The sequence below is a fragment of the Lampetra planeri genome, chromosome 69 (assembly GCF_965212315.1).
Source record: "Lampetra planeri chromosome 69, kcLamPlan1.2.h2, whole genome shotgun sequence".
NCBI classification, from domain to species: domain Eukaryota; kingdom Metazoa; phylum Chordata; class Hyperoartia; order Petromyzontiformes; family Petromyzontidae; genus Lampetra; species Lampetra planeri.
In genome coordinates, this window is record NC_136174.1 from 2,983,167 (window position 1) to 3,006,002 (window position 22,836).

Below are 22,836 nucleotides of genomic sequence, written 5' to 3' on the forward strand. Positions count from 1 at the left end.
CTCTCTCTAGTGCTGCCGCAGTGGTCCACTTTACTCCAGTGACCCGGGTGCTGCCGCGGGGTCCACTTTCTGCCCCTCCTTCTCCCCCCTCCCCCGTTCTCTCTCCCCCCCTGCAGCCGATCTCTCAAATCTCTCCAAGTGCTGCCGCGGGGTCCACTTTCTGCCCTGCCCCCTCTCTCCCCCCCTACTTCAGCAGTTTTTTCTTGTTGTGGTTGTCCCACCTGATGACGATTGCTTGTGTTGCGATTGAAACGTCGTGATCGATTTTTATTTTATTCTACCTACGTGACTTTACTGCCAGGCAACTCTTGCAGGTTTCAAATCCGGGGAAGAGAGGGGCCTCTTGTGCGTTCTCGAAAACCTACAGATTCGGAAAGAAGACTTGCCAATGCTTACAGGAAGGGTTCCCTCTTCTCATGCTGGCTCCTGGACAAGGCTATGACCATCTTGCTGTTAGAGTTGCTGTTTGAGGTTTGAGCGTTTTGCTCCAGCACACTTTCCCTATGGCTCAAAGGCACCCCGGAGGAGGCTGCAACTTCCCCTGGGAAACCATCAGTGGACTGTGCGTGGTCGCAACCCCACCGGTGGGCCAGAGACTAGGCCCCAACAAGGCGTAGTCATTGCGAAACTAAAAACGATTAGCAAATTCTGGCAAATTGCCTGATGAAGCTGTTTGTTGTAATCACTAGCGAAATGTCACAGTACTCAAGTTGTAAATGTTGTAGTGGGTTTACTCTCCAACACTCTGGTGTGTTGATATAGTAACTAATTGGCACGTTTTGTTTACGTGACAAACCTTACTAGTTGGCTGTCAGGTGATGATGGATTAATGACACACTTATACTTACGTGATGTAACCCAACAAATGTTTTATTATGGATGGCGTAATGCACACAGGGTTTGCAAACACCAGCTGCATTCATGTACGGGGCTGCAAACAGTGAGGTTAGGTCAGGACGGGCGGGTGCGAGCGTGGGGCCTGGGAGACCGCAGAGAGAGAGACGCCAGCAATTAAGGAAAGAGGCAGTGATTGGCTGGCTGCAAATGAAAACATGGGATAGGCGCCACGGAAGCGAGAGATAGAGGCGATAAGGGGGGGAGCATGTGCAACTGACGCCGGGAGGATGCCGGCTTAGCGAGGACCACCTGAGGGCACTGAATGATGAGGGGGATATAAGGGAATGTGTGAAGCAATGGGGGGAGTTGTTTGGAGATGAAGAAGTGAAGAGTCGACACAAGAGAAATCCGGGACCTCACCCTCCACACCTCGTCCTCCACAGCGGTGTTGGCTGAACCCCTGCTGGGGGCACGGGCGAGGTTGGAGGTGTAGGTGTCGTAAGAGGCTAGCGGGGTGAGAGGCTAGCGGAATCCTTAGAGTGAGTGTGTTAGGCTAGCGGAGAATAGGCTAGCAGGAGATTCAGTAAAAGGTTAGTGGAGTGAGAAGCCAGTAGAGTGTACAGTAAGAGGCTGGCGGAGGACAGGCTAGCGAAGCCAGAGAGACAGCATCCATGACAGGCTAACAGAGTGTGGAGTAGCAGGCTAACGGAGCAAGAGAGGGAGAGTTCACGAGAAAAATACGTGTGGTGGAATGTGAGGAGCATCCGTGTGAAAGGCTTCGAATAAAGTGACATAGGAGAAAAAGAAGTAGTTGTCTGCGTGAATAACCACCACTACAGATGTATAAAATTGTCAACCATTCCAGTTTGCTGAAAAACTGAATTCATTGGTATATTTAGCCACATGGTAACTTGATTAAATTGGCTCCAAAGAAACTACGCATGCATCACATTCACTATCTTAGATTTATAAGCATACAAATTGCAAATATTGCACTCATGGACAGAGATGCGAGAGAAGTATCAACGCAGCAGTACACAGAGGAGACATCCGCGAGCAAGGTTTGGCTCAGTAGATCGTTTCTTCAATAAAGGGAAGGAACTTGTCCAGTCTGGAGAAGACTCCCACCGTGGGCAGGGTCTCACAATGCGAATTCCAGCTTGCGAGCCCCGTCAGGTAAAAGTAGCCATCCTCTCCCAAGCACATCAGAGGCGGCGCCTGCAGATACTGAGGACAAAGTGCACGCAAGGGGGCTTCACTTGAACTGCAGTTGAGGCCCTCCGTGGGCGTGAAGCCACGCGTCCTCATGTTTGGAAATTTTTTTTTACAAGCGCGACACCAAAAACAACTGCACATGCCATTGAGGAAATAGGTCAGCAGCCAGTTTAAGAGGGTGAGCTACGGCCGTTGTGGTGCTTCTGGATGCCAACAGAGGCTTCAGAAGATTCTGTCAAACAGTCGCATTGTTGAATCGTGTACCTTGGATATGATGCCTATAAATCGTGTTATGAGACGGAAGTAGGCATACAAGTGTGAATGGAGAGGCATGCGCCAGGCTAGCACAAGATAGACCAAGAGCATGACATTTTAACTGTGCTGAAACCAGGCTGCTTTAGTTTTGGAGTGGCTATTGTGCCGGTCATCTTCAAATAGCGTGCTCAAACAAAGTGACGTAGCTATCAAAAGTTAGTGACTCAGGGCACATGACATCTGCTCTAAAGACGAGGGTATAGCTGCAGACATAGGTTCTCGTCATCACCAAGTTTCTGTGGAGGCAAGAGTGAGGCTGAGAAGCAAAAACATGAGCGGTGCTGATGGACACTTTGACACAGACCACGACCTTTCACCGGTGTTCGTTTAATGCTGCCACTGACAGTGGTAATAATTCACTCTCACTCTGTTCTTCCGAGTCTATTAATAACCGATAAAAAGCACTGCGATTATACGGGATAGGAATGAGGTCACTTGCATGCTATAGTAATGTCCAAAGCATTTCCACTACCCAATTGCAAAACGGTGGTGACTCAGGGTTTAATACGGAGCTGACGACGTTAAGGATTGGGCCGTGGTTTTGCTTGAGAGAGCAGCATGCCAGATCTCCCAATCGACTTCTACTGACATCCCCCAATTGGCACGACGCGTGCCACCCCACTTAGTGATTGCTCCCTCGTCCACCAGCCCCTCTTCATCCCCACACCACCCCGTCTCCACTAACAGAAGTCTGCGTGTGACAATGAAAGTGGCAGACACTCACGGTGTGCATGCAGCCATTGAAGTAGTACTCGTAGCTGGGCAAGCCGCACATCATGCGGCTGGTCAGAGCCTCGCCGTAGAATGCGGATGCACAGCTCGTCTGGTTCACGATGCGGACGAACACCTTTAAGTACGCTAAGAGAAACAATGGAAGATGGGGAGAGACGCCACACACTCTGTAGTTCACCAACAGAGACGATGTATGTGTGTGTGCGTTGAACTTCTTTCACAACGTATGTCGCCAGCCATGCTAATCGGAGGTATGGGGTAAGGACAACAAACTAAACACAAAAAAGCAGTCAGTTCTAAATAAATAAATAAATACTCATTGCCGATGTAAAAGTGCACAGCTCCCCGTGGCTTCCTAATATCAGAAGAAAAGTGTTCTAGACGGCCAGAAAAGCGCATCTGGAAGCGTGCAATGCGGTGACCGTCTTCGTTCTATGGTTAGCCATAAGCCATTGCGAGGATGACCGGAGTTCACGTGATAGTGGTTTATGCTCATTGACGAGATCAGTAAGGCATTATGCTTCATTTGTGGCAAGCACTTTGTGCGCAATGAGTGCAACCAAGTGGAGCTACACTTGCTGAACCGCATCGTCATGGCATCAGGTTCCATTCTGGCTGCACAGATGGTGGCATTGCCTCAGTGAGTTATGATATCTGAGTCCAACCTGGGCACGCCTTCTTTACCCTGTTTGAATATTCTCAACATGAATACTCGACGTTACGCGAACATTTTACCTTCCGTACTCCTCACCCATATCGATGGTGTTCAAGTAACTGCTTTAAAATTGCAAAATTGTTGCTCGTGGCATTCAGTTGGTGTGTTTTAAGTAAAAAAAGTTATTTTAATTCTTATTTTTATAGTTATTTGTCTATTCATTTTGATTCGTAAATATGTTTTTGTGTAGTTGTAATGTTAGGTTAGTAATGCTTAGTCTGTGCTACTCTCCAGTTGCGTGGGTGAAAAGTTGAGCTTGGTTTTGTCCAATGCGGGCCAGCTGGCTCCAACACCTAATAAATAAATAAGTTTATGAATCGGCACCGAGAAGACAAAAGCGTCGAATTTGCATGGGCAATTACCCCCAGTGTGCTGTGCCAGCCTTGATGAGCACAGAAGTAACAGAGACCGCTGGTCTTATGTAACGGCCACGGACGGTGCAAAAGAAGCTCAACATTCATACAGTCACAGGCACAGATGTTGTACTGGGCACATTCAGTCCGAGAGTGTGAATGCAGTACAGACGAATTGCACGGTTATCTAGTGCGGTGCGAAAGAAGTTCAGCGTACATACATACAGGGAGGTTCACATTCATAAGCTGAGGCACACAGTGCTTTAACTACTTCTGGCCAAGATGTGGTGTGATACGAGCGGCATCAGACAGTGTCCTATGTGACAGACCATGGCTATAAAATGAATAGAAGTTGATTTCCCACTAATTAAATCCGATTGAGCTAAGCAGCTATTTTTTTCAAGGACGACTCAGCCAGCAGACAACATCAAAGCACTCCAAAATTACTGATGAAAAAAAATAACATTCATATTGTAACATTTCATTCAGACTTCAACTTGAATGATGTTAATAACAGAATCAGTTTAAATGAGGTCAGAGATGGCCCTGTAGACGAAACTCGATGGCTCCACTTTTCCATTTCGAGATGTCTGCACGTTGCAGGGTGGTGGGTGTCCCATTCACCATCAAATCTCGGAATGTGCAAGCGTTTCAGCGTTCATTTTATTTAAATAGGCGTAGCAGCGCCATTGTTTTTAAAGACATTGTTACTCATCACAGAAAACTATAGCGACACGACCGCCGCACTTTACGATAGCTGGCGTCAAACTGTGCCACACGCCCTCTCGCATGTCCCTTTACTCCTGATTCTGTTCCGATAATGTATGTACACGTATGGAATCAGAAGTACATACTTGTACGTACATCACTGGAATGGAATCGGAAGTAAAACTGATGACGTACGTATACATCATCGGAATAGGAAAAGGTTAAATGTGTTTGATACAAATTGTTAGAAATTAACGGACAAATCAAACGCGCATCGCAGATGATGCTGTGGCTCATAACTAGTTCAGAGGGACATCCTCAGCTCACGGGCAGCCAAATCAATCCACCCAACTTTTGGAAATCGCACGTAAAAATGTTTGAAAGCATTTGCGAGGAACCATCGAGACTCGCGCATGAGCATGCACTGTCCCTCGGGTAATGTTAAATTGGGGGGCAATCCCCCCCCTCCCCCGAAGGACGGCCAGCGCTGTACTTATGTCGAAGGTGGGTTCGTCGTCGATGAAGCACATCTTCCCCGCCAGCGGCAGGTGCTGGATGGCCTCGGGCAGGCAGACCGGCATCAAGTGTTCGCTGAAGGACACCGGCTGATTCATCTGCACCAGCACGATGTCGTAGTCCAAGGAGCCCTCCTGAGACTTAGGGTGGAACACAATCCTGAAGATGTCCCTCGACTCGCGCGATTGCAAGAATTGGATGGACCGCTGCGTCGTGTTATCCCTGCGACAGACAACGAGTGAGCGAGGGGTTCGTTCGGTCGAGCAGCGCAGCCATGGTTCGCCAGCCGAGGGCAGTTTAACTCCACCGATGTAGATGTCGTCAACATGTCACCCGTGTGCAGTGGTCGTCGCTAGAGGGCGGTGCGGGGCCCGGCAAAAGTCAGGTAAGGCCCACTGAGCTGTGTAGCTCTTTTCCAGAAGCGGCCTGGCCACCACAAATGATAGATTCAACAAAGTGGCTCATCACGTGCAAATTTATAGCCGCCAAATACTCTAAATGTGTCATGTTGATTCTAAATGTGGAGGGAAAAACTGGAAGACCCGGAGAAAACTCCACGTGACCACGAGGAGAGATATGCAAACACCAGATATACAGTAGGCATCAGGGTCGGGATCAAACCTACGACCTCCCGTATAGCAGGCGAGGTAGTTCACATCTCGCCACCACAGCGCCGAGACATGTTCACTCACGTGGGAAAGATTGCTTAAGCAACCTCGATGACCAAAATGGTGCGAGTCGCCATTCAACCATGAGCAGTATATTTACAAAGTGCTGGAGATTATTGTAATAGCAGTAGCGGTCGGCCCACTCGCCTTCAAACGCCACGAATGCCTATTATGTTTTAATTATCTTGATACTGCCTTATAAGGGTCTTTTAGATAACACATTCCTGCGGAGGGAGCTGGTATGAACGTTGGGTTGCTCGGTCAATGGCCATCGGTCAACGGCGTCGTGGTGTATTCCGCAAATATGGCTGACTGTGAGGGTGGGCACAAGCCGGCGTGAATAAGTTAAACGTTTATTTTTATAAGGGCACCACGGGGTGACCAGCCCCTCCCCACCCATCCCCACCCCTCCCCACCCCTCCCACCCCCCACCTAGCCCCACCCAGCCCCACCCTCCCCACCCTCCCCACCCAGCCCCTCCCCACCCTCCCGACCCAGCTCCACCCTCCCCACCCAACCCTCCCCACCGGCCCCTCCCTCCCCACCCAACCCCTCCCCACCCTCCCCTCTTCACCCAGCCCCACCCCTCCCATGCACAACGGACACAATAATCCCCTGTGGGCTGGTGTAACCAGGAGGTTCCAACCAGTATAACTAACCCGAGCTGCGAATGCTGTAATATTTGCATTGTTGGCTTTTGGTATTATTCTCTCTGGTCTAACACCGGTGAGACAGGTCATAGAGGAGGTTGTTTCTGGTGAATCGGTGCAGGCCAATCAGTTTTAAGGATAATGCGTACATTGGTATCAATGATTGTTTGCATTGTCATTGTGCTGTTGACCTTTTGACGTAAACACCGGTGAAAAGAGGCCACAAAAAGGAGGCTGTCTCTGGTACAGGCCAATCAGTTTCAAAGACAATGAGCAGGCAGATGAGGGGAGGCAACGTGTGTGTCCCCCACCCCACTTGTATATATTTACACTGCTAAAGAGAATGTGCCTTGGTTCTGCTCCGTCGTGACTCTTGGACAGGGCAGCAGCTGCTGAGGAGGAGGAGGAGTAGAGCCGGCACGGAAGGTACTCACATTGGACGGGAGAAGCAGTGAGCCGCCGTCAGGAGCCACCAGCTGTTGATCAGCGTGGCAAAGCAGTTAGTCACGTCGGAGTTGATGTAGGCCAGCCAGGGGTTTGCCGCGTTAATGGTCGCGATCCCACAGACTGCAAAACAAAGACAAAAATCCCTCGTGTTGACTTAGCAGACTCAGTGGCGGCTCCTGCAAAATCTCTCAGGGGGGACAAATGTCTGAATGATTGATAAGGATAAGGTCCACCCATGCAATGGATAAATTAACAGCTTAAGCATGAAAAGGCAACTTCACTTCTTTAATATTAATGAAAAATAAAGTGACTCTTACAATACATCTTGTTTGTTTCTATACTCACTATTAATACAATCCACTCAAGTTTAGTTTATTAAAGATTCCACTAGGTGGCGACAAATTATATTGTTGGATGAAACGTGCTTACGTGTGATGACGTAAGCACGTTAGGGCGAGCCCTCCCGGAAGCCATAGAGAATGCATTGGCGCGCCCCCCGTTCGAAAAAAAACATCTTTGAATGTAAGTCTATGGGGCCACTCGGGGCGATTCTCAGCCGGAGTGAAATCGCCCAAAAAGAGGCGGTACTCCACAGAACGTGACATGACGCTGATTGGACTATATCCAGAGGCACAGTGACGGCTAGCGTGACTCTGTGGTTGAATGACATTGGTGGTGCGTCGCCCAATCGCCGAATGAAAAAACCGCCCCTGAGCAGACTGTTGGGACAAGTGCTGTTAGCTTGCACCTATGAAGGCCGGCACGGCTTACCACGCCCTACCGCCTTTATCTCCCCAGGTGCGATGTTAGTACACCGCACCAGATACTGATTTGAGGCTGAGTCGACCTAAGGTGAGGCCCAGGACCGGTTCAGTTAATCGTCATCGGTGTCGGCCATGAGTGGGAGTCGAACTCGGGTGGCCATGTTCAAAGCGCAACACGCTAACCGCTACACTACCGCTCCCCACAGACTGCACCACCAAAAGCGGATGCAGGAGGCGCGGTCACACATCAGCAAATCGCGTGGGAGACAGCGCAGCGACAAAAGCCGACGCCCCTTGCAACTGAAGTCGACTATGAATCTGAATCAGTCTTCATACTGCAGGAGGAATCCGATGAGCTGTAAATATATTTTTCATAGATGTCCAGTAGGGGCACGGGGTCTGAACATTACAGAAACAAACACAATACAAACACACAAATGGAGTGCAAAGTATAGTAAAGGTAAACAAATCATTAAAAAAAGATTTCCAAATAAAACTAAACTATGTTTATATTACCAAGCAAAGCCCACTGAGCTATTAACTTATTTTCCAGAAGCGACCTGACTATCACAAATGATAGCTGAACGAAAAGACTCATCGTCACGTGAACATTGATAGCGGCAGCAAAATACTGATCGAGGAGGAATCCGATGGAGCTATTATGATCGGTTTCACAGATGTTCAGTAGGGGAGTGGTGCCACAGCCGCGGAGCAACTCCACCAACGTCGCCATCCACATTAACGCACACACACCCCCATGAAACACACCCACGCACCCACGTAGGGTCTCGATGGGGGGGGGGGGGTGCCTGACAACACGGGTTTTCATCCGAAGGGCTCCGAGCAGGGATGTCCCCCGGTTTCCCGTTGCCAGGAGATTGGCCGACCCCCCCCCCCAAGTCGGATTACATGGCGGCCCCCCTAAAATCAACTTTAAAAGTCATAGGGGCACATAGAGCTTTACAGGCTGGCCACGATGAAGCATACACAACAGGGTAGGTGGGGCCTTGAGGGCAAACACTCTACGGGCAGTGCAAACAGTGGGATGGGGGAAATCCCTGGGCGCCCTGGGAGGAGCGATTTAAGAGAGAGACACAGGGAATTACCTGTGAATCAGAGATGAGGAGCGCAGATACGGGAACAATGAAAAGGGGGGAGAGGGGGGAGGATGACGTCATGCTCCCCCTCCATAAAGGCCAGAGCGTTCAAAACTCGGCTGGTAAAGCGCTCAATTGGCCGCGCAGGATGACATGATGTTACCCGGGGATTAACGGGCTCTGAGAGGTTAAGAGGGAAGGGAAAGAGCGAATTTAGAGGAGAGTTCTCCTGCGACCGTGGTGAATCCCAGCCACCCTCAGCGTCCGCGTGACGCCTGCCGGGTGTAGCTGTGAATCGTCGGCTGTCCAGCGTCCTCTCCAACCCCCACCGTGTCCATGTGACGCCGTGAGTGTGTCTGCGAGGTGGGTGATCGTTCAGTTGGTCGATTCAGCCCAGTTCGCCAATTAGACCTAGCCTGAGATAGGTGTGCATCGCGAAGGGTGGAAAATAAGAGGCTAGGCGCTACCCGTAGGGTGTTCGCCGGGGGCCATGAACAGGGGTTCACTATTCGCTTCGAGAATACAACCTTAGTACAGATTGATGGTTGACGCGTTGTACGTGTGTGTGAACAGTGGGGGAACAGCGATTGGCGCACTGCGGTGTGTGGGTGATATAAATCAGTGTGTGTATGACGCGCGCGCATATTAAAATATTAACTTTCGCCCGCGCCAGCACGTGTACGTGCAAGAACCGCAGTATTAACGGCGAAAAACGCGCGTGAATCGCGTAGAGAAAATCAGTGGGTGGGTATTGCGCGAGCGCAGATTAATTAATTAATATCCGAACAGCTGCAGAGCCTCTGTGGCTGCCAGCGGGTTAATCAGTAACCACCCGTGGCCATTCGCCGTGTTGACACGACGGCTTAGCCTCCAGCCCGCAGGGAGAGCGGACACACACGTATATTGTGCAATCAGCGCGGGAAGGTGGACCGCCGTGAGTGTGGACGTGCGTGTTGTGGAGTGAAGAGTGCCCATAGGGGCGCACGCGTAATAATCCCAGAGCGGTGGTGAGCCAGCAAGTGAGCGATGTCCCTCAAAGAGGGCGCTGGCGCAGGGAGGTCTGGCGAGAAGCGGCCGATGAGGAGGGGGGAGTGGAGGAGATGGACGTCGCGCCCTGCCCACTCACGGGGAGCGGGGAGGTGGGCGTAATCCCCCACAGAGGCACGGGGTCAGCAAGTTACAACAACAAACACAATACACAAACAATTGCAGTGCTTCCTTTCACGGGCAAGTCCACCTCAGATGTACTTAACTTGGCTCACTTGGTTTCTATAATCAAGGACATCTCACTGTCTCCGGATGCTTTGCTTGTCAGTTTCATTGTAGTCTCTCTGTTCACCAATGTACCTGTACTTGACACCATTGCAATCATTGAAGACTTGGTCCAACAAGGACTGAATCCAGATGCACCAACTTTGGTAAGGCACTGTCTTACCAACACATACTTTACCTGGAATGGTACATTCTACAAACAAAATGAGGGTACCCCAATGGGTTCTCCCTTATCGCCAGTGGTAGCGAATGTTTTCATGCAGAAATTTGAGACAGATGCTATCCAGACATCCACCCTACATCCTTTCTTGTAGAAGAGATATGTAGATGACACGTTCGTCATCTGGCCACATGACCTGCCAGCACTGAACGAAATTCTCAACCACATAAATTCCATACACCCATCTATCAAATTCACCATAGAAGTGGAAAAGGATGGCAAGCTACCATTCCTGGATGTTTTGATCGAGAAGAGACCTGATGGCTCGTTGGGACATTCGGTCTACAGGAAAGCCACCCACACGGATGCTTATCTAAAGCCTGACTCCCACCACCATCCAGTCCCAAAGAATTCCCTCATCAAAACACTACACCATAGAGCCCGTTGCATCTCCGACCAGCACCTCCTAGCTAGTGAGTTGGAGTACGTACACCAAGCCCTCAGGATGAACGGATAATCGGACCGTACAATCTGCAAAGCTATCTCCCCAGCTATGCGGAGACAACCTTCTGAGGATCCAACCAAAACCATCATTTTACCGTACATAGCAGGGGTTACCAAAAAGATTTCCAAAATCTTAAACAAACACAAGATCCAGGTTCATTTCAACAAAGTACACAAAATCCGTGATTCAATCCCATCTGTAAAGGATGTGGTTCCTGACATGCAATGCCCTGGTGTCTACAAACTGAGTTGTCTCGGACCGCGTTCGTGAACACAAGGCAGATCTGAAACACGGTAGGATTAATACCTCTGCCGTTGCTGATCATTGTTTTAACGCTGTCGGCTCACAACAAAAATGTTTTTTTCCAAGACGGAGGTACTCTGCAAACTTACCGGCTACCTTCAGAGATTTGTTTATGAAGCCATCCAGATATATAAACACGGACACAACTTCAACCGAAAGGATGGGGATGGACGTTATTAACTAGGTAAAATCTTAACTGACTGTGATGTTTCCATCCTACCTGCCTGTCAGCTGTTATTTCTGACTCTATGTCTCTCTCTATGCCTCTCTCTGAGATCTCTCATGCTCACATGTCCTTTGCATTGCACTCTCATACTCACATGCCCTTTGGATTGCACTCATTGAGTTGCACTCCCTCGTCGAGGAGGCTGCTTTCCTCCTATCTTACAGTTACATGCTGATTTCTTACATTAACATCATGCTAATCTATCACATTAACATAGCCACTTCCGTGCCCTCGTCGAGGAGGTCGCTCTCCTTCTATCTTACAGTTACATGCTAATTTCTCATATTAACATCCCTAGCCCCGCCCACTTCTTTATGACCCTTGGGCTACACCCATTTCAAACCGAAAGAACCAAAGAGTATGAGTAAATGAAAGTAAGTTACTAAATATATATAAATGAGCTTCCTCCGAAGGTATTTAGTTTTTTACCATCTCGAGCTTAAGTCTAGTTTGTGGCTTGTGTTGTACACGGCTTAACACTAATTACATAATGTTATATACAGCAAATCTGGCTGTGACGGTCCCACCTGATGACGGAGACTTGTGTTGCCTCCGAAACGTCGTGATTTTATTATTTTATTTTTATTAATTTTAATTTCATTTTTTACCTACGTGACTTTACCGAAAGAACAGAGAAAGTAGTCCATTAAGTCTCAACATCCCAGAGCACTCATCTCAACGCCTCACTTAAGCCAGGAAACCTTCCCAGGAGGAGGGCACCCATCCAAGGTGACCACGAGGGATCGTTAAAGCAAGAGATTAATTAAGCAGACACTTACATCCTGTCGGCCACGTTGGGGTGACCGATTTGTAGAGCAGGCTGAAGCCCCTTCCTGCACGGGAATTAAAACAGAGCATGGTTGTGACTTGAACCCTCCCAAATACTGACACACGGCGCCATAGACTCGCAAATAGAAAAACACTTACACAGCCCCACAGACTCACGCAGAGACAAAGACTCACAAAGAGACACAAACTCTCACAACGACCCAGATTCACACAAACACTCATAGACTCACACAGAAACCCACAAACTCACACATAAACCCATACACATACACAAAAACCCATAGACTAACACAGAGACCTTCAGACTTGCGCAGTGGTTTACAGACTCACACAGAGAACCAAAGACTCAAACATGGACCCATAGACTCACACAGAGACCCACAGACTCCCCCAGAATCCCATAGACTCACACATAGATACATACCACACATTGTTATGTGTTGTATAGTTTTGCATGCAACTGGGGCTCATGTCTTAGCCTTAACAGACTGTTGGAGCAAGTGCTGTTAGTGAGCATCTATGAAGGCCGGCATAGCACACGAGGGGGCGGGTGGCCAGAACCAAGCTTATCCGGCCGCCTTTGTCTCCCGAGTGGCAATGTTAACTACACAGCGCACCAGTTCAGATTATCGTCACTGGTGGCCGTGAGCAGAAATCGAACCCGGGTTGCCGGGTTCGTAGCACAGTGCAGTAACCATTGATCGCACTATTTCCACTGTGGCTCACAAACATTGGAACGTCTTTCCTTTGCTAATAAGTCAATCAGAATCGTTAGATATATTTAAGTCTGTCCTGCAAACTCACCTCTTTAAATTGACTTTCACCACCCGCCTAATGTTGGTTGTTTACCCTGGTTCTGAGTGATTAGGTGAGTGAGTGAATGAGTCAGTGGGTGACTGAGTGAGTGGATGAGAGAGTGGGTGAGTGGGTGGGTGGGTGAGTGAAAGCGGGTACCGCCTGTACTTATGGCCAAATGAAATGCATTCGCATCAGTGCACGACCTATTCAACCTCTGATCTCAGGAGTGTGTGTCACACATTACTGTGCACATTTGGAAATGAGGTGGCCTCTGCTGTCACTTCTCATGGCTAACAAATTCACCTTCCATCGGCCCATTGGACTTTAGCACCAGCGTGATGTTCTCTCCACTCGACTTGATGCTGCGTGGAGGCACGGACTCCGGGCCAGTTCCACACAGCAAAGCCAGGGAATTTCGTTGTTGGTCAACTTCTCCATCCCAGATCTCCAGGCTCTCTTTGGCACACATCAAGTCATCCAGCAAGCTGAACCAGCAAAAGTAGGGAGAGAATAGACATTATAGCAACACAAAGACAAAGATCTCCCGTATAGCCGTAACAGACTTGGGACAAGTGCTGCTAGTGAGCACCTATGAAAGCCGACATGGCACACGAAGGGGTGGATGGCCACCACCGCGCACGGCCGCCTTTGTCTCTTCAGTACCAATTCAGATAATCGTCATCGGTGTTGGCCGCGAGCGAGAATTGAACTCAACTTGCTGGGTTCGTAGTGCAGCGCGCTAACTGCTACACTACCGCAGCACACGAACACATTCATGAATTGCCTATATTTATAACCTGGAATGAGCTCATTTAGGTCAAGAGTCTCTTTTTCAAGGAACAGCTGGGATGGACACGCAGAGAAACATGGAGACACCACACTTTACGACTTACACCCAGCAACACTTTACCAGGTAAGGCCCACTGAGCTATGCAACTCTTTTTAGCCCAATGCACCGTGAACCCAACGACCTGAGTTTCATTCCTGGTCACGGCTAATATCAGTGACGTGATACAAATAGAACTGGTCATGGGCCTCTTCTTCACCAATTCAAACTGATCAGCATGGAGGGGATTGAACAAACAACCCCTTTAAATGACAATGTACAGCGAAGCCTTCACTCACGCAGTGGATTGAAAGAAATCCTTAGATAATTATAACCGTCATGGTGCAAGATGAGCCGGGGGGTTTTGAGAGCTGATCCCCCATCCTCACATCTTGCCCGTGTTTAGTTTGTTGTCCTTCCCCCACACCTCCGATTAGCATGGTTGGCTAAGTACGGTGCGAAAGAAGTTCAACATGCAAATAAGCCCCAAGAGCTCCGATTAGCACGGTTGGTTAAGTACGGTGCGAAAGAAGTTCAACATGCAAATAAGCCCCAAGAGCTCCGATTAGCACGGTTGGTTAAGTACGGTGCGAAAGAAGTTCAACATGCAAATAAGCCCGTAGAGCTCAATTCCATCTGACTGGGAATCTGCTAAATTAATTTAGCTGTCCCACAGCTGTGAATGTAAAACAATCTGTTGCTCATTTGGATAATAAAAACAACCAAATATGTTCAGCAAATCCCCAATAGACATAGCAAGTAAAAACAACTAAAATCGCCCTTTATGAATTCACCACAAATGCTTGACACAAATTAAGGCATATTTAGCGACATAATTTGGATAGACCTAGTCATGCTATTGGGAGAAACTTGGAACGGCCCTCATGTGAAAGATTGGAATTGACCTTGTGACACAATGGGAACAGATTTAGGAACCGATTTTGAACAGAACCAGCTGAAAACAATAGGGAAAGGCCTGGTGACACGGCAGGGATTGGGCTAACCTCAACCATGTGAACTTGATCTTCACGGCCTCCCCTGCGCGGGCGTGAATGATGAACGTAGACGTGACGGCAGTGTCGTTGGGCACCGAATGGAGAGACGAGAGGGCGCCGCTGCTGCCCATCATCTCCACCGTCTCCCCTGGGGCAGGGTGGAGAACTCGGCATCGTCAGCTCTGTGCAATGTAGAGGCCCCGTCGATTCGCGTCTCAGTCTTCACCAGTCTACGGGTCTCTGTGTAGGTCTCTGTGTGGACTATATGGGGAGCGGTGGTGCAGTGGCTAGCACGCTGTGCTATGAACTCGACGACCCGAGTGTGATTGCCGCCCATAGCCAACACCAGTGATGATTATTTAGACCAGTCCTGGGCCTCCCCTAGGTTGCTCAACCTGAAATGAATACCTGGTGTGGTGTTTAAACATGACCACTGGGGAAACAAAGGCGACCGGGCGTGGTTTTGGCCACCCATCCCCTCGTGTGCTATGCCGGCCTTCATAGGTGCTCACTAACAGCACTTGCCTTAAGTCTGCTCAGACTATACGGGGGTCTTTGTCTTCGATTTTTTATTTATTGGATGAGTCTGCGGGGCTCTATGAATTTATGGGTGTTTATGGGAGTATATGAGTCTCTACCTGAGTCTATACTTATCTGTGGGTCTCTCTGTGAATCTATGGGTCTCTGTATGTTAGTCCGTGTGTGTCTGTATGAGTCTGTAGGTTTCTTTGTGAGTCTGCGGATCTATGGGTCACGCTAAGTCGGTAGGTTTATGTTTGAGTCAATAAGTCTCTGTGTGACTATATTGGACACCGTGCCTCTCTCTATTTTGTCTGTGGATCTCTATCTGATTCATTGTGTGAGTCTGTGAGTCTCTGTAAGTCTATGGGTTTCTTTAAATGTATATGGCTAAGTGTAAGTCTCCAGGCGTCGATGTGATCTCTGTGTCAGGCTATGGTTCTCTGTTTGAGTCTGTGTGTCTCTTTGAATATATGGGCCACTCTGTGATCTGTGGGTCTCTCTGTGAATATATGGGTAAAGGTGTGTCAATCGCTGTGCGTGTGCCTGTTGTCCGGCAAAACAACCCCCTACCTCCTCGTTGGTGCCGGACGGTAATGCTGTGGTGAGCAGTTCGATGGGAGTAGGGCCAATTTAAATTGGCCATTGCCCTCATGGTGTTTGTACCCACCACAGTAGCCAAAAGGGCGCTTTGGACTGGTGTGAGGGACTAGTAACTCCTCCTCCTTAAATTTTATTACCACAAAACCACATAAAAATAACCAACTAAGCTTGTGTCAGAGGCCCCGAGGGGACACGCGTCTATGATATTTCCTGGTCAAACCCCATTTGGCGGCGCCAGGAGACTGAATCCTTAACTTGGATTTCCTCCAGAAACAACAAAAAGCCACTGCTCACTGCGGAGGAGAGGCTGTCACTCCTCTATCGGGAGCTGAACCAGTACTGCCTGGATCTCTGCGGTATTCAGGAGGTCTGGTGGGCCAGCTCTGGCTCCTGCCACCATGAGGGATGGACAGTTCTTTACTCCGGGCAAGATACTACCAAACAACAGGGAGTGACTCTTTTTCTGAACTAAAAACGGAAGGGGGCATGAGAGCGTGGCAGTGAGGTATGGGAAGCTATATGCCCCAGGCTACTTTGGGCTCGTTTTCCCATCAACCAAAGGTGATGAGTGGCTGTCGTGGTTATTTATTCCCCCACTGAAGATGACCATCAGTGCAACGATGCAGGCAAGGCAGATGAGTCAGATGCTTTCTATGACCTCCTGTCACAGGTGCTGGCTCGCGATAGAGTCATCCTGTTGGGTGACTTTAATGCCCAAGTTGATCATGATGCTGGAACCTGGTCTGGAGTAATTGGAGGGCATGAGCTGGATCAGCTCAATAATAATAGTGGGAGGCTGCTATACGTTTGTGCAGCCCATGGGCTTGTAATTACCAATATGCTGTTCCAGCATCGACGCATCCACACAACATCATAGATGCACACGATGTCAAAGCAAGAACATCTGCTGAACTATATAGTGACGTAAGAGCGGATGTGAGTCCATGTCCTTGACACCAGGACCTACCATCGAGCTGATCTGCCCACTGACCATGAGCTCACTGACCATTCTTCCACTCCCCCTACCGCACACTCCCTCCCTCCCTGTCGCTCCTCCCTGGCTCCTCCCCCCCCCCCCGTCTCTTGCCTATATGGCCTCTTGTTGCAGCAACCCTTTTGCCCACTTCAGCAATTGTTTCTTGCTGTGGTTGTCCCACCTGATGACGGACGCTTGTGTTGCGCCTAAAACGTCGTGATTTCATTTATTTTATTTTATACCTACGTGACTTTACCGAAATAACCAAAGAGTATGGATCCCTGGAGTCACGAAAACTTCTAATCTAGACGTTCAATTGATGTTGATATATTGAATTTTATGGTTGCTGGGGTGTTAAGGGCTGTTGTCCTGTAAATGGGGGGGGGGGCTCATGGGGAGACTGCAATGGTCGAGGGGTAGGTAGAACCGAGGACGTTTTTTTTCTTTCCAAGGGGGCGGGGGTGATGTAAGGGATGTCAGGGGTAAGGATCCCCACCAAAAGGAGGGGCACATTGGAGTGGGAACAGTGGATGGGGGAGGAGCAGGCGAGGAGATAGGAGGGGGGCTGAGGGAGGCAAAAGGAGAACTGGCGGGGAACAGACCGAGAAAGCTGGAGACTAGTGTGGACTGGGGGAGGAAATAAAGGACGAACCCGCTGCAACCTCGTTTCGGCTCTACTTTACAGTAGTATGGTGCAGTCGTGTAGTATTTGGTATAGAGTGGTGGTATATAGTGGTGGTGTAGAGTGGTAGTGTAGTGTGAAAGTGCAGTAGTTGTTGCAGTGTGGTTAGTGCAGTAGTTGGTACAGTAGTTCCTGCAGTGTGATAGTGCAGTACTATGTGCAGTGTGGTAGTGCAGTAGCTTTACAGAGTGGTGGTGTCGAGTGGTAGTGCAGTTTGGTAGTGCAGTTTGGTAGTGCAGTGTGGTCGCGTGTGTGGTGAGCCAGGGTGGTAGTGCAATTTCGTTGTAGTACAAAGTTGAGTGAGATTAGAAGAAAGAGGTAGATACTGTTTGTGGAGATAACAGGGAAGGAGGTGATGATGGACATAAGAAGGTAATGGTGAATGTGAGGAGATGATAGTAGTCGTGAGGAGGTGATGGTAGATGTGAGGAGATGATGGTGAACGTGACGAGGTGACAGTGGAAGTATCGAGTTGATGATGGATGTAAGGAGGTGATGGTGGATGTGAGGAGGTTATGGTCATTGTGAGGTTGTTATGATGGATGTGAGGAGGTGATGGTGTGTGTGACGAGGTGATGGTGGATGTGAGGAGATGATGAACGTGAGGAGGTGATGATGGATATGATGAGGTGATGGATGTAAGGTGTTAGTGGAGGTGACGAGGTGATGGTGGTCGTGAGGAGGTGATCGTGACGAAATGAGGGCAGGGTGAGTGAGGTGACTGAGGTGAGGAGGAGCCAAGTGCTCACCCGTACACTCAGCGCTCATGGCGACCAGGACGGCCAGCACCATCGTTGCGATGGTGCACGTCATCGTTCCTCCTGAGCTTATTATGCTGTTTCTGCTGCTTGCTGGATCCTGCGTCATGCATACAACAGTGTGGGCACCACGGTGACAATATGTTAATTCCCTCGCCTGGTTTGCAGGTGATCGTGGGTTCAATCCCGAACCTGACGCCTGCTTTATATTTGGTGTTTGCTTGTCTCTCTCTCTCTCTACCCACTGTCGCTTGGCATTTTCTCCGGGTCCTTCGCTTTTTGCCTCTACATTTATAATCAACATCACGCGTTTAGAGTATTTAGCTACTGCTTTCAATATCGACATTATAATACGCTATTTCGTTAAACTATCGTTTGTGATAGCCAAGTCACTTCTTTAAAAGAGCTACATAGCTCAGTGGGCATTACCTGGTGAAATAAAAATAGTTTATCGTTTTACAAACAAAATGAGTTAATGGGGAGTGGCAAGATGTTTCCTTCCTCGCCTAATATGCAGGGGGTCGTACATTTCATCCCGACCCCGACGGCTACTGTATATTTGCAGTTTGCGACTTTATCTCTCTCCCTGCGGTGACATGGATTTTCTCTGGGTCCTCCGGGTTTTCCCTCCACAATTAGAATTAACATCACACGTTTAGAGTATTTGGCTGGTAAAAATGTCCACATGATAAGCCCCTTCGTTGAGCTATCATTTGTGACGGCCAGGTCACTTCTGAAAAAGAGCTACATAGCTCAGTGGAGCCTTAGCTGGTAATACATACATAGTCTTAGTTTATTTTTTTGGTGATGCCCAAGCGTATCGTGATAACCTCTTCGTGGTGTGTGCCTCCGCTGAATATTTGGAAATCACATTGCATATTTGGAAATCACATTGTAGACAATTTGACCGATTGGTCTAAATTTGTGGTAACTCTTTGAAGGGTTTCAGAATAAGAATCTGGATTTAGACTGCAAAAGGAGGAATCCGATGAGCTATGAAGCTCTTTTTCACAGATGTGGGTTAACGAGTTACAACGACAAACAACACAAATACATGGTTGGAATTTCCTGGCTTGAGTGAGAAGTTGGGACTGTGGTGCGGGATGTTGTGAGACCAAATGGACTAATTTATTTGGTTTAACAACTTTCTGTTGGGTGTGCCTTTTGTTTTGGTGTCATTTATTTATTCATTTTTATTTTATGGCGGTTGTGGGATGAAATTAGCACGATTAACGCTGTCATATAAAGTTAAACTAATGTTATTATAACGCTCATAAAACCTAAACAACAAAGAAAACACACTGAATGCACTATGGGAACCTCATTTGCCAGTAAAAAATATGATAATTGGTTCTTTACCCTTCTATCTGGCAACAAAACTGACACCTTTTTACAAGGAGTCATGTTTGCATAGACCGCAATACCTGCAGTCATAATACAAACAAAAGAACATAACTCTGATAATGTGCACTGTCCTTAAAGTTGATTGATCCACACCCGAGACAGCTTTCCTTAGAGCCTAGTCTCATATAGGTTGGACCAGATGACGCCAAAAGGCGCACAACTCCAAGACAATGCACCATCAGAGTATGAGAGCTCGGGTTAAGCATCTACACTATGGGAACCTCATTTGCCAGTAATAAATATGATAATTGGTTCTTTACCCTTCTATCCCCCTTTAAGAACTCTCCAGAAAATTCCCAGGTACACTTCCCATGTCCCCTCGGTCACCTTTGCCCCACATTCCTCACCTCGTCCCATCATCTGCTTCACCCGAGGCTGGGGTGACTAGTCCTCATATGCCCCCTTCCGTCAGCAGCCCGCACCACACTCCCTAGTGACCAATTACGTGGCATTCACTCGCTATGCTGGCGGAGTGGCTGCTATCCCCGACTCTGTCGGTAGGACTCATCAGCCTCTCTCTGCTAGCACCCAGTACCACTCACCCGAGTGACCCACTGTGTGATACTGCATGGTGTGTTCGCCTCTACACCCATATTTCCTCATTCTACTGTACTTAGCGCTACGCGCCGTAGTGATCTATTCTAAATCACTACACATATATAAAAAAGTATGAAAATGTTGCTGGCACATTGCATCGTAGTCCTGTTGCAGTGACGTCTTCAAAATCATAATTAGCATAATAATATATCTAATCGCATGTATATATTTATGGAGCGCATTCACTCAAGGTACTTAACACAAAATGGAATGTTGTAGTTGAAAGCGGCCTACAAGAGTTGAGGGATGATTGACAGTGATAGAGGGGTACTTGGAGATCACGAAACGGTAAGGGAGGGACGGGCAGGAGTGGAATAGTGAGGGGAGGGAAGAGGATGCGTGATGGGGAAGAGGTGGTGAGGCTTTAAGAGAGTAACAGAAAGGAGGAGATTTAAAGTTTTCGTGACTACAGGGATTCATCTTCTTGGTTCTTTCGGTAAAGTCACGTAGAAGGGAAATAATAAAATGATAAAAATAAAACAATAAAATAATTCTCACGACGTTTCGGCCACAACGCAAGCAGCCGTCCTCAGGTGAAGACCAGGTCTGTCGGAGAGAATTATTTTATTACGTTTTATTTTTATTATTTTATTATTTCCCTTCTACGTGACTTTACCGAAAGAACCAAGAAGAAGTTCATTGCTGTTTGGTGTTTAAATGTTTTGTCTTTTAATAGGGAATTGTTTATTATGAAGTCTAGAGAATGTATTAATTTGGCTAGTTTTTTGTTAGATTAAACACATTATCAGCCGAGTGTTGTGTTATAGTATCGATTATATTCCAATAATGCATGGATACACTATTGCTTATATCTAAGTGCAACTGCCTTAGAGATTCCGAAATGTAAGACAATTCACTCCTGTTGTGCTGTATTCTCTTTATTAATAATAATTCGCTAGCTTTGTGTAGTATTTGGTTAGCTTTAACAGACGTTATGTGATGTGTTATTTTAACTGCGTTTGGTATTACCTTTGAATCTCTATGTGTGTCGGTCGATGTGTGTGTGTGAGTCCATGTCTGTGTGTGTTAGTCCATGTGTGTGTAAGTCCATATGTGCATATGTGTGTGTAAGTCGATGTGTGTGCGTGGGTCCATGTGTGTGTGTCTTAGTCGATATGTGTGTGTGTGTAATCCATATGTGTGTGTGTAGCTCGATGTGTGTGTAAGTCTATTTATGTGTGAGTCGATGTGTGTGTGCGTAAGTCTACCTGTGTGTGAGTCCATGTGTGTGTGTAACTCCATGTGTGTGTAAAGTCGATGTCTGTGTGTCAGTCCATATGTGTCTATGTGTGTAGAAGTCGATGTGTTTGTGTGTGCGTCGATGTCTGTGTATATGTAAGTCGATGTGTGTGTGTGTCTTTTTCGCCCGGGCAACGCTGGGTACTTCCCGCTAGTAATCAATTTACAGAAAGACAAGACGGTGTCTCTGAGAGCTACATTACACAGTAACCTTCTTTGTTCGATGGCCAGACAAAAACCGTCGCTGTGAATACGATTTCATCATAATTCGCCCACGCATCCGGGTGGTGATGCACAGACTGCTCCCACGCTCACCTGCAATTGCCGCGGTGTTGGAGTCTCTCTGGCGCTTAAGACTGTGCGAACTCATATTATAACCTCTCCTCATATCGCCCCCACCACATTCCTCCCCCGTCACACCTCCGACTAATACTCAATTACCCCATACCTTGCTCTAGGAAAAATGCATTCCGGAATTTCACAGCAAGGCGAGGCCAGCCAGTGACCTATTGCATAACAGAAGAGGATAAAAGTTTTGCAAATGTGTATGTTTGTGACTTTATGGAGTGTGTTGAGCGTGTCTGTGCCTGTGTGGGCATGTATGTTTTGTGGAGAGGTATTGGAGCGGTTAGCGCACTCGCTACAAAGCCGGCGACCCGAGTTCGATTCCCGCTCACGGTCAACACCAATGACCATTATCTGAACCGGTCCTGGGCATCCCCTAGGTCGACTCAGCCTCGAATGAGTAGGGAGCACAGGTGGTGCATCTGCCTGTCATCTCAGTCAACCCATGGCACCTGCTGGGTCTGTTCCTTGACCTTCTGCCAGCAGGCCGTCGACAATTCACGTGGTCTCAAAATGCACCTAGCATGGCATAAACGTTGTGGTGATGTGACTTCGTGGTTAACGACGGTTATTGTTGCTGTTCCCTCATGGCGTTCACAGCTGCCACTGTGGTGTTAAGTTGGCTCTGAACGGCTACGAGAGGGCTGGTAAACCCCTCCATCTTCAATTCACTTACCACTAAACCACAAATACAAGATCAAACCTGTGACGCAGGCCCCAGTGGTACAGCCGTCTAAAGGCGTCTCTTAGCCAAACCCGATTTTTCAGAGTCAGGAGACTGAACATACCGTCGGGGTTCCTCCAGAAATAGCAGCAGACAAA

At 48.2% G+C, this 22,836-nt stretch overlaps 2 protein-coding genes across 2 annotated transcripts in view; both read right to left on the reverse strand.

The window, feature by feature from the left end:
• The window catches only part of LOC144737441 (tripartite motif-containing protein 14-like), a 410,883-nt gene that overhangs the window by 127,016 nt on the left and 261,031 nt on the right, over nucleotides 1-22,836 (reverse strand). The window lies entirely within an intron of this gene.
• Nucleotides 850-22,034, reverse strand: LOC144737475 (transmembrane protease serine 9-like). The gene is made up of 9 exons (XM_078620191.1): nucleotides 21,985-22,034; nucleotides 18,421-18,529; nucleotides 14,901-15,039; nucleotides 13,374-13,555; nucleotides 12,263-12,316; nucleotides 7,144-7,276; nucleotides 5,369-5,613; nucleotides 3,092-3,225; nucleotides 850-2,064 (listed from the first exon to the last, which is right to left on the reverse strand). Exons 2-9 carry the CDS (start codon nucleotides 18,482-18,484, stop codon nucleotides 1,906-1,908), a joined length of 1,110 nt encoding a protein of 369 aa, XP_078476317.1. The 5' UTR covers nucleotides 18,485-18,529; nucleotides 21,985-22,034; the 3' UTR covers nucleotides 850-1,905.